At 35.5% G+C, this 12,394-nt stretch overlaps 2 protein-coding genes across 2 annotated transcripts; one reads left to right on the top strand and one right to left on the bottom strand.

The window, feature by feature from the left end:
- Positions 1 to 528: 528 nt before the first annotated feature.
- Positions 529 to 1,155, bottom strand: LOC306852859 (neurogenin-1-like; the record flags this gene model as incomplete). Its single annotated transcript, XM_079389979.1, has 1 exon — positions 529 to 1,155. One exon carries the CDS (start codon positions 1,153 to 1,155, stop codon positions 529 to 531), a length of 627 nt encoding a protein of 208 aa, XP_079246105.1.
- An 8,820-nt stretch (positions 1,156 to 9,975) lies between these two features.
- LOC306852952 (DNA-directed RNA polymerase II subunit RPB7) lies at positions 9,976 to 12,069 on the top strand. Its single transcript, XM_079390074.1, has 8 exons — positions 9,976 to 10,090; positions 10,392 to 10,501; positions 10,588 to 10,747; positions 10,841 to 10,891; positions 10,964 to 11,029; positions 11,130 to 11,201; positions 11,297 to 11,330; positions 11,574 to 12,069. Exons 1-8 carry the CDS (start codon positions 10,079 to 10,081, stop codon positions 11,585 to 11,587), a joined length of 519 nt encoding a protein of 172 aa, XP_079246200.1. The 5' UTR covers positions 9,976 to 10,078; the 3' UTR covers positions 11,588 to 12,069.
- The last annotated feature ends 325 nt before the right edge of the window (positions 12,070 to 12,394 follow it).

The raw sequence follows: 12,394 nt of genomic DNA, 5'->3' as shown, positions 1-12,394 counted from the left end.
AGGTTGAATAAATAAAAATCAAAAAGAAAGTGGTGGGAAAGCAGTCGTGAGAGCTAGTTAACTGTATCTGGTACGGATCAGCCAGACAGGAGACGTTTCTTCGGGTCAAAATACATAATGCATAAGGCCAGATCTTTGTCTTGTCCATTCAGTCTATTGTCACAGCGTTGAAACTAAATTTTCACGCTCGTTTTTCTGCTTTATTGCTCTACAAATTGTAATATTGACTTTTCACCTTGGACTGCAAAGGCCAATCAGTCTTGGTTTAAATTATAATTTTCTCTAACAGGCGTTTAAGGTCATGCTCCATGAATGCGCAAAAGTGCAAAGATATCGGAAAAGGCATCAATATCGGTAACAAAACATACAAAAATAAGAACATTCTCATCTGTGAACTGTCGTTAAGGCAAACAGTGAATACCTAATGTTGTGCTCTTGGTTCTAATAGAAAAGTAACAGCAAAGTCCTCTGATTTTACACTACACGCTTCTGCAGACTCTATACAGACATGAGAACGCTTGAGTCACATTAATAGATGCCAGGCACGAAGTTGTGGTAGCTGTAAACTACATCGGTCTGCAAGTATCCAAAATCGTCCATGGCTGCGGGACTGCCCGGGTCTGAATTGCAGTAGGACGGGGATGAAGACGAGGAGGATGCACCGGATGGCCAGGAGCAGGAGTCGCCGCCGGGGCTGGGCGCATCTCCCATGCAGCTTAGTCTTGGCAGCAGCAGCGCAGGGTCTCTGGGCTTGCTCTGCCGCTGGTCTGCGATCCGGATGGTCTCGGAAAGCGCCCAGATGTAGTTGTGAGCGAAGCGCAGAGTCTCGATTTTGGTCAGCTTCGTGTCGTCGGAAAAGGCAGGCAGCACGCTTCTCAAAGCATCCAGGGCGTCGTTGAGGTTGTGCATTCTGTTCCTCTCGCGGTCGTTGGCCTTCACCCGGCGGTTCTTCTTCACCACGTGCACGGTGGCTTCGTTTCTGGCGCGGCCCCTGCGCCTCTTCTTCTGCTGGAGCTCGGCTGGAGACGCAGGCGGCTTGCCGCAGGAGGACTCGGGGGACGCGGTGTGGAGGCTGCTGCGCGAGTCCTCGTCATCCGTGTGCGTAAAGGAGTAGTCACAGCTTGAGGTGTCCATGTCGGAGTAGACAGTCTCCATTGTCGGTAACCTGGAGAAATAGCACAACTCAAGTAAGGAATACGCCAAAAACAAGCTCAGAAAGTAATTCCAAGTTCTCTGCGCGCGGCACTGAGGATGCTTGGTTCTGCTAATACGCACCTTATGTGGGCTGGGAGATGAAACTGGGTGTTTGAGGTCTTGCAGAGTCCTGCAGATAGTTTGTGTTGAAGTTTAAGGCACGCGTCTGTCTTGCTCTTACCCTTCAATCAGCTCGTGTGAGCTTGTGAGCTTGGCACACGACTGGCCTCACCTACCTTATATACCCTGGTGAGACAATGGACGTACACCCCTCGCTTTGGCATTTTTGTGAAGGATGAATGAATGGTTTGCATCAGGTCTGCCCCGTGCCGCACGACCATCTCTTTAGCATAATTTATGCCTGTTGTTTGTTCGCCCTCTGAAGCGTGCCTGTAATCACCGCTGGCCAATCAGAGAACCGGAGAGCTGGCCAGCCACGCGAGCAGAGCTCTTGCTATCTGTCCAGCATGCACCAAGCCCACTTTAACTTAAATCTCTAGAGGAAATAGAAAAGAAGAGACAACACGAAGTGGCCCGAGGCTAGAAGACAAGTTTTTTCTTCTTCTCACATGTATCTATTTTATTTTGTGCGCTAAGCAAATCATTGCGCATTAAAATGTTATTCTATAAAGATATACACAATTGTTTTGGTTTAATTCCAGATTATTAATGTGACTTTTTTTTCATTCCACACAATTAATACAAGGTCAAACGTGCTATCTATTATTATTTGTAACTTATATTTTGATATACAAACCTTTTTTTTTTGTAGTTTGCAAAACGTTATTGTTTTTTAGCCTAAGTGTAGGTTACTTTACTGAATGTAGCCTAACCGTTTATGTAATTATGATATGTTAATATACCAACCTATTACAAAATATAAGTAAGGTCAATATATGATAAAGTGTATCAGAATTTGCCTCTCTGCACAGAGCACAGTTTTCCCCACACAAATAAAACACTAAACTATTTTATTCTGGAAAATTAAATATATCTGTTCATTCATAAACCATATTTTATCATAAAAGTAGGCTATGCATTGCTTTAATGCACAATTTTTACTCCCATATTTTTTCTTCTTCTCCATATTTCACATTAAATTGTGTGGATTTTTTATAATGCAGTATTATTCTTTAACGTATTTTAAATGACAATATTTTCCCGTTAAAATATAACGTTTTTCCGCTGTATACTTCCCTTTCTTCCACCCTGCCTGCAGCGCGCAGCTTGAGTTATAACTCACAAGGTGAAAGATGCAGTTCAATCAAACTGCTCCACTGTGCCCAGTGCCTTAAGTTTTATTTAAAGACATCTTTATGAGACAGCCATGCAATTGTTCATTAATTATTCAGTTTATTCAATTGCAAGCAACTCGCCCCACTTTGGAAAAAACGTGAAGGGGCACTATTTAGAAATAGTTTGGGGAGAGACCTGCGGCGCCTTTCTCCGTGCGTTATTATGGCGATATAGGGGCACAGTCATTTATAAATAATTACACAATGTTTAGAGTCTTCAGGCATGTATGATATATCAAAGCGATTATAAGGTGAATTGTTCCATTGTGCGCCTCTCCTCTCTCTTCTTTTCAGCTCTATACGGCTTGTCCCCCGTCCAAATTCTGCGCCTCTGAGCTTTTGTCACTCATTTTTCTCGGCCTGCGACACTCCAATAGCATTATTCTTATTCAAATAGTCCCAGCGTGAACAAAAACACCCCGCTTCTGAGGCACGTTTGTGCTTTCGCTGGCATGAAGTGATGCACAAGTGCATAATTTTGGATGCATAAACTCACATGGACTCCTAAAACTTCTGAGAGACTCATCGGAACGTGCTTTGATTATAAACAGTAGACGATATTTAAATATTCATTTTTATTCACATTTGTTGTAGGCTATCTAATGCATTATATCAGCGTGCTCTTTCTTGTCCTGTTTACGCTTTTATGGCGAATGCATTGGTTTTAAAGCCCCTCTGATGGCGGTCCAGACCGGGGTGATGGGGGAGATCGATTTTACTATTACAACACCAACCTGTCAGTAATAACTTCAAAGAGGGAAAACAGCTTGAATGACTATTTTGCTTCCAGTCAGAGCATTAGTGATCTGGTCTGGAGCTGGCACTTATTGCTCTTATAAAGTCATAAAAAAGTTATTGTTTTACAATGTTACTTAACATTACTTATTTCCACAAACGTGATGAATGTGTCAGGTTTTTTTTTCTCCCTAAGGGGCGGTGGGGAGGAAGAAGGGCTTTGCCCACAGCTGAGAGATGTTGCCAAGGAGATTTTGACAGGATTAGGCACAAGTGCACGAGACCTGATTGCATTTCAATAGCAGAAACACGTGAGAAAATGAAACAACTGAATTACTTAAAGAGGGTCTGATCTGGACCCCGAAACAATCGTGCACACATTTAAAAAAAAAAAAAAAGCATCTCAACGCACGTGGTCGAGGGTCTGCTGCGAGTAAAGTGAAATATGCGAGCTGAAAAGACGTGATATTTCAATGCACAATGGCTATTGCAACATTAAAAAGCGAGCAGCATTAAAACGCGCAAGATTTGCATGGCAGGCGTGGAAAGCATTGCTCTTGGATTGGCATGTGACGTGTGAGCTCTCTTTATTCTCTGGGAGAATGGTCTTTTAATTTATTTTATATGTTTATGCGATTCAATTTTGCAGTCGGCCCAGCATTAATCCCCGGGTATTAACGCGATTACTGTTCGCAAAAGATCTTTGAGTCAGAAAGTCTGATAGAAGTTTTCACATGGTAATCCCCGGAATAATCCTTTCCCCTGGCGCTGCGGCAGGATCGGGGCCAGAGGACCTTTCCTCCTTCTTCAGAATTCAAGCAGGGCAGAATAGGGCCATTACTTTTGAATGATAATTAATTCCTTACTCCAGTGCTTCAATTGTACGGGATACCACACCCCAAATAAGAAAATCACCCCCACGGCCTCGAGAAGGCCTTAAGAGACTGAAAATAAATTCTAGGGTTACAATGTTTAAAGACACTCCCTGTTCTAATAGTCTTGGTACTTTAATCAAATCTCCACTGATTTATTTATATATTTATTTATTTTTCTATTAACTGCAGTACATTTTGTACAAAATAAAATATTTATTTTTTCCAATGTTGGGAAAAAATTGTATATTATAAAATTATAAATCTATTCTTTCTTTCTTTCTTTCTTTCTTTCTTTCTTTCTTTCTTTCTTTCTTTCTTTCTTTCTTTAAATTAAATTTATTAAATTATGTAGACATTCATTCATCCAAATTCTTTTTTTTTTCTCAAAAACTGGGCTGTTAGCTACTGCAAAATTCTAAATTTGCCATATTTCATCAAGAATGTAAGAAGTAAATATGCAGTGATTTATATTATTAATTAATTTACAAAATGATTTTTTTGTATTTTATTAATTTAAAATACATACAACATTTTTAAACGTCAAAACAACATTATATTGTATTACATTATATTATATTTATTAATTTACAAAATTAATATTTGCATACATTTTTTATTTAATTGTAATTAATTTAATTTAATTTAAAATACATAAAACATTTATTAAACAACATTATTATATTATATTATATTATATTATATTATATTATATTATATTATATTTAGTGCTGTCAAAGATTAATCGCGATTAATCGCATCCAAAATAAAAGTTTCTGTTTTCATAATATATGAGTGTGTACTGTGTATATTTATTATATGAATACAAACACATGCATGCATATATTGCATGTTATTTTTATATATTAAATATATTTATATATAATATATAATATAAAATATAATAATATAAATATATATACATGTAAATATTTTCAAAATATATGCTGAACGTGTGTGTATTTATATATACATAATAAATAAGCACAGTACACATACAAACACTTTTATTTTGGATGCGATTAATCATGATTAATAATTTGACAGCACTAATTCTATTATATTATATTATTACAAAATGATTTTTTTGTGTTTTTATTTAACTTAAAATACTACTACTACTACTAATAATAATAATAATTATTATTATTATTATCGTTATAACAATATCATTTTAAACATTTATACATTTTTAAAAATTTAAAGTTATTATTGTTGTGATTTAGATATTTAGAGTGGCATGTGTCCTGTCTCTGAAATGCATTTATGATAACTAAAAGCTATACATTACATTCCTATATTTAAGATATACATGTAAATGACCTATTTGTTTGCCAAATACACCTGAAACATATTTTTTTTGTGTTTATTTACAAGATTTCAGAACAGGTGCTATTATCAAAATGCAGTGGAATCTCATTACAAGTGATGTGAATGTAAATTTTCGTCTCTCTTTGTGAGTCAGACACATAATGTACCAGTTCGTGAACCTAGTGCTATCAATCAGATGTCCAAGTCTAAATACAAACCCTACGGTGGGGCATTCACTTGTCTTGGTGTGTTTGTGCAAGTGCATAATTTACCTCTAGTTTACCCTGCATCCGTGCTAACAATGAGAGCTGTGTCTCTAAAGACTTTTTATTTGAAAGTAACCAGGGCAACTCTTTGGTAAAATGAGAAGAAGCTTTGCACAAGCTACATCAGCGTAAAAGGGAGGAAGTATACAGCCATTCCCTGACTAATGATAAGTTCATACACCTGACCTCACCAGACGGTTCCATGCATTAGACTTCTCACTTAGCAGACTGACCGTCTTTCTTTTTTTGCAACAAATATTATTCATCGACACATACCCATTTTTTGATGAAAAAAATGTGCCATGTGCATTTCTGTTGCTAGATGTAATGCCCCTCGAGTTGATGGCATCACTTGTAGGTGTTCGAATCAGCCATATGGTTTTGAGTGCAATAACTTGAATCTCTCGCCAACAATGGAGTAATTGAGAAGGGAAAGGAGTCTGAGTTTGACTCGACAAAGCTGCAAAAACTCCTTCTTTCACTCTAATGAAGCTGTTGTCTGGAGATTCTGTGTGGGGTTGGGAGGGTGGCGGTGGACGTGATTTGTCATACAATCTGAATCTTTAGGAGGGCCGGAGAAAGACCTCCTCTCCATATGTCTGCTTATTTTGCATCTGAAAGCTACCTTTGGCGAGAGCAGGGGAGAGGGGGAAGGAAAGTAGTTTGCTGAAGCTCAGGAACAGGGCTTTCTTTCCTTCAGCTCTGAGAGCACTCAGATCAATACTGGAGAAACTACGGCTTTGCTCTCAAAAACAAAGAGAAATGTATTTCAAAACAGCGTGTTGGTTGAAACAAATGAAAACTGTGGTAGGTTTGCTTAGAAATGTCAAAAAAATAACACCTAAAAATGGTAACATGTACGTTAACTGGTTTTATTCAAGTCAAAAATATTATTTAATATCACCGAATCAACTTTATACCAACAAAACTACATTTTATGGCTTAAATCAAGTCGATAGTTTTTTAAGGTATCAATTGCAGGTCACCACTTTTTTCACAGTGTATAATATTTCCTTAATAAATTTCCTTAATAATAAAATTTCATTAATAAATCAGTCACAGAAAATTAAGGGAAAAAAGCAAAAGAAAAAAGGTATATGTTGATATTAGAGTTTTGCATTATGTATTTGTTTCCTTTGAAAACAGAACTTACTTCTGTGTTGCATTAAGTGATTAAAATATTTAATTATACTGTAATAATATATATATGTATATTTTATATATTTATTTAAGCATTATGTATTTGTTTATTTTGAAAGCAGATTTTTTTATACATTTACAATCATTTGTTGATGTATTTATAAAAGTATTAATTACAATTATATATTTCATAAACTAATATATTTTATCTATTTTGTTTCCTTTGAAATCTGAATTTACTTCTGTTTTGCAGAAAGTGATTAAATTCATTACAATAATATCTTAAAATAATACATTTTGTTCATTTATTATTTATGCATGTGTATTTGGCTCAGAAATTACTCTAGATTTATTGATGTATTTATAAAGGTAATAACATAATAATAATATAATAATATATATATTTATATATTTCATGAATTTATTTAGTTTTCTTTTGAAAGCAGAATTCACTTCTGTGTTGCATATAATAATACATTTTATAAAATATTTATTCATTTATTATTTATGCATGTGTAACTGTGGTTCTTTTAAAAGCAAAATTAACTTATTGCAGAAAATGATTAAATACAACGTCAGTGTTATTGGGATTGTAGGTGGGGGGATTGAATGTCCAGCGCTCGCTCCACCCTCAATACCACGACTGAGGTGCCCTTGAGCAAGGCACCGAACCCCCAACTGACTGCCCACTGCTCCGGGTGTGTGTTCACTGCTGTGTGTGTGTTCACTGCTGTGTGTGTGTTCACTGCTGTGTGTGTGTTCACGGTGTGTGTGTGTTCACTGCTGTGTGTGTGTTCACTGCTGTGTGTGTGCACGTTGGATGGGTTAAATGCAGAGCACGAATTCCGAGTATGGGTCACCATACTTAGCAGTATGTCACTTCACCAAATATAATCTGCCAAATTACATTTAATAGCCAAAAATACCTTAAATGACAAAAGAGAGGATGCTAGCACTGCAGCATTTTGCTGTTACTTTAAGCAACCTAATGAAAATTGCATTTCTAATGTTACATTTCACAGCACAGTTGTTTATATATATATACATATATATATATATATATATATTTTATTTTTTTTCCACTGGAATGATAATGGATTCTCAGTCAGCTTCACCAGAAAACAGGTGCAATATTCCTTCTCATGCAGACCTCTTTATAATTTAGATTTTCAGCATGGACTTGTGCTTTTACATGTGATATTTAAGTATGCTTTCACAGAGCGTGTGACTTAAAGACTTAATATCTGTCAAATATTTTTTGTGCTTTAAGACAGTGAATTAGATTTGCACTTCAAAGCACCAGTTTGAAACTGATGAATTGCTAGATGAGTTGATTTATAGGAATGGCAAAATTTCCCTAAATAGAAAGAGGGATATGAAGGCTTTGATTAAATGAAGGGACCACAACATGAAGGCCATGAACTTGTGACTGTGAGGACATCTGCTACCCTTTTATAATATCAAGGTTAACGCAATGAGTGCCAGCTCTCTGCAAGAATGCGGCGGGGACAAAATGAAGAAGTCCCCAAGGACCGTCTTGGATTTGGACTGTGCATGATGCAAACCCCATCCACCACGCTCAGATATATTTGTGGACATCTGCCCATGCTCATCAACATGCATGGCTTTAGTCCTCGGCTATCTGACCTGCCTCAGCAACAATGGTGAGACAGTCTGATCTATAGCACTTCACTGCATTTGCTTTTATTTGCTCGTGAAAAGAAGCTTTTAAAACTTGCTATTAAAGCTAAGCTGCAAGGATACCTCTTTTCCTGGATTTGCACTTATACGCTTTATTTGTCACGTAACATTTAGTGCAAGGGAACTCTTTCACACGTCATGTTTCATTGTTGGCTTATTACGGAAGGTGTTATTACAATGATCGTGATGCTTATATTAAAGTAATAATTACAGTTATCTATTATAATACTTTATTTATTTAAACAAGTTTATTAATGTCAGTCTTTTTTCTTGGTTTTGTTCTATGCATACTACAAAAAAAACAAACATTAGTATTTTTCAACTTAATGTCAAAATGTAGAACACGAAAAGCCAAAAATGTGTTCCTTGGCACAAATTTCTCACTAGTTTCACTTTGGAAGACAATTAACTCAATATATATTCCTTTCTGTATCTTGGGGTTCAACAGCACTGAAATTGAGCTCTGTGTCTTCATAGTAAGTATTCATATAAAAACCAGACACTAAACTGCTTGAGCTATGGTCGCACATTGGGTAACTTTAGACGTGCAGTGAGCTCTTGTGGTCATGTTCTGCTTTGCATTTTAAGCGGGAACAACAAAATTACTGTTTACTGATGGAATTCAGCTACCATATGTTAAGATGATATCAGAATGATTATCACTGTTTAATGTTTTTTTTTTTTAAATAATAAATAAAATATTTTATATATAAAATATATACAGCAAACGTCACTACCATGTTTTGTAATATGCATATTCCAGTTATCTTTTTAGCGGTACTATAGTGAAAAAAAAAAGGTTTTGCTGTGAGACCTAACAAATATACAATAAATAAATACATTTTAAAAATAAATAAATTACGATACATAAAATTAACCTAGCAGAACAGTATTTTAAATACATAATCTGGCCTTTTACACCTCAGCCTTCTTCACTGTATCTTACAATTAATGCAGGCTACTTTACAAAAGTATAATCATTTTTTGAACTGATTGTAAGATATTTAGTAAAAAAAAATACTGATTTTAATGAACAAAACCATAATATTTAGTTGTGCCACATGGTTTGCAGGCAACCTTTTAACAAAAATGTATAAAATGATGAATTGTAGCATTAAATAAAATATATGGAATGACTGACTGAAATATTAATTAAAGCGGTGACAAACAAGAAGTAGCATAATTTGGTCTCTTAACACCGCATGACAGAGGGGCATTTAAATAAACTTATTTTCAATCATGTTTATTGCTAGAAAATGACAAAATCACATAATTCGGGGTTTTTAAAAATGTATTTTCCAAATTTCCAAAATACCTAAAATAAATATTTGACAAAAAAAAAATCTAAAATAAATAGTTGTTTTATAAAATAAATATCTCAAGAAATAAGGTTGAACTTTTTTTATGCGAATATATCTTCTAGGAAATTGTATGACTTTTAATTTGAAAAGTCACCCGGAAACAGTCTTCTTTTGAGTGTCGGCGCCGGAACACGCAGAAGTCAACACTCGCCGCTTTTTCACATTAAAATCGAGATATCTGGAAGATTAAAAACTCTTAAGAGATGTTTTATCATGTAAGTTTGTAATTTGGGGGATTTTACGTTTAAAATGTACATTAGCATTAAGTATTTCGTATATCCGTGTCATGTATAATGTAATAAAGCTAGTTAAATCTAGTGATTGATGGATATTATATTGATATTTGTATGATCTGATCAAAAATACGAATCAGGCAATGTAATTGTTAATGCAGAGTATTTAATGCAAACAGATTCTAGATATGTACATTAATCAATGCATCCCTTCATGTGACTTGTTGTCATAATACTTATGAATTTCTCTTTATTGTTGTTTTCTTAATATCCCTCACAATAGATCTCTTTGGAGCATGAGATTCTCCTGCATCCACGATACTTTGGACCCAATCTGCTGAACACTGTCAAACAGAAGCTGTTCACTGAGGTGGAGGGAACCTGTACGGGAAAGTAAGTCCAGCAGAAAGTTAGACATCTGTCTTTTTCAGTGAATATTATGAAATATGAATCTCAAATGTCTCTCTTTTGTTTCACAGGTATGGCTTTGTTATTGCAGTAACCACAATCGATAATATTGGAGCAGGTGTTATCCAGCCTGGCAGAGGTTTTGTTCTGTATCCCGTCAAATACAAAGCCATTGTGTTCCGTCCCTTTAAGGGAGAAGTTGTGGATGCTGTCGTCACCCAGGTTAACAAAGTACGGGTCCATTTTAATCTTCTGTTAGTGCTCTTATTTTCTTTCTTAGTTCACTTTGCTGATGATTTTTCAGTATTTTCTTTCTTTTCCCAGGTTGGACTCTTTACAGAAATTGGCCCCATGTCTTGTTTCATTTCTCGTCATGTAGGTAGTTATATATCAAATTGTGTAAGTATTAGTCATTGTGTTTTATATCCATGTTTCTGTTATATCTAGTCTATTCCCTCTGAGATGGAGTTTGACCCAAACTCAAATCCTCCATGCTATAAGACAGTCGATGAGGTAAGATTCAATAAATCATCTTCAGGAAATGTTTTATTGAGAACTCTTCAAATCCTCATTTGCACAAATGCAGCTGGTTTCAGTTTGTTGTCTTCAACAGGACATTGTGATCCAACAAGATGATGAAATTCGACTGAAGATTGTGGGAACTCGAGTGGATAAGAATGATATTGTAAATCCCTGGCACTTTGTTGAATATGCTAAATAATATATGGATTATATTTCAATTTGGATATAATTCTAAAGGTTTTGTTTCTTTTTTATTAGTTTGCCATCGGATCTCTCATGGATGACTACCTGGGTATGTATTTCTTGTAATGAAAACATTTGTCTCAGCTGTGTTTACAGTCATTTGCAGCTAGCTGTGCCATGTTTATTCATTTATAATTTACAATAACTACTGTTCCTGTAATTATTAAAATATAAAAATCTATCCAGTTCATTTCAATGCTGTTCTTTTCCTCCCAATAACGTATTTTTTATTCCTTGTCTAATTTATGTACTATCCAACTATTGTCTAAGGGTTTTATTCTCATTCTTCTAGGTCTTGTGAGCTGATTCTTCTGCCAAGAATATAAGAAATATGAAACTTGATGCTATGGTGATGCTAAATAGTTTATGTATATATTGTTATTATGTCCCATTCGTTTGAAGTGGTCTTTTTTTCCCCTCTTTTTATTATTTTTATCCCTATGTATTCATAGTTTTCCCAGTTCAGTTGTGGAACAGCATCAAGTTAAATGGGAACAGCGTGTAGCTCAGCAGTGGCTCTATGTGATGGAAAGACTGAACTGTTTAATTTAAAGTGAGGCAGCAGAGAAAGGATAAATCTCATCAGTTGGGCTCTCCAGATATTGAAAGCTCATGTGAGCAAAAGCAGTTAACAAGCATGTTATTGAAGGTATCATTCATCACATTGCTTTTATGGTTATTCATGTCTTTATTATATAAGGTCATTTTTAAACATATTTTTGTAAATGCCAGCCAGCCTGTACTTGAATATATTTTTCTTTTGTAATACAGCACTCACAAAAATGTTGAACTTGTCTCCGTCTGGTTTTCTTGCTTTAGGTATCCCATAGTAGGTATTATTAGTAGGTATCCCACTCTGAAAATAATTTTATTATTGCAACAGCTTTGGCAGGAAAATGTTTGTTATTGAAACTTCCTTTCGTGGCAGTCACACAGTGGCTCGCTGCCTACTGAAACATTTAAAGGAATAGTTCACCCAAAAATAAACATTTGGAGAATATTTACTCACCATCGGGCCTTTTAAGACGAGTTTGTTTCTTCATGGGAACAGAATCTGGAGAAATCTAGTATTAAACTTGCTCAGCAATAGATCCAAACATGTTAATCACCAAG

Source organism: Barbus barbus, assembly GCF_936440315.1.
Source record: "Barbus barbus genome assembly, chromosome: 33".
NCBI lineage: Eukaryota > Metazoa > Chordata > Actinopteri > Cypriniformes > Cyprinidae > Barbus > Barbus barbus.
The sequence above is the reverse complement of the archived record's forward strand: the minus strand, read 5'-3'. Positions and strand labels throughout refer to the sequence as shown.

Excerpts from the sequence above, each read along its gene's own strand:
- LOC306852952 (XM_079390074.1), top strand. Across the intron at positions 10,892-10,963 it reads CTTGTTTCATTTCTCGTCAT|TCTATTCCCTCTGAGATGGA; the intron begins GTAGGTAGTTAT and ends TGTTATATCTAG. Across the intron at positions 11,202-11,296 it reads GAGTGGATAAGAATGATATT|TTTGCCATCGGATCTCTCAT; the intron begins GTAAATCCCTGG and ends CTTTTTTATTAG.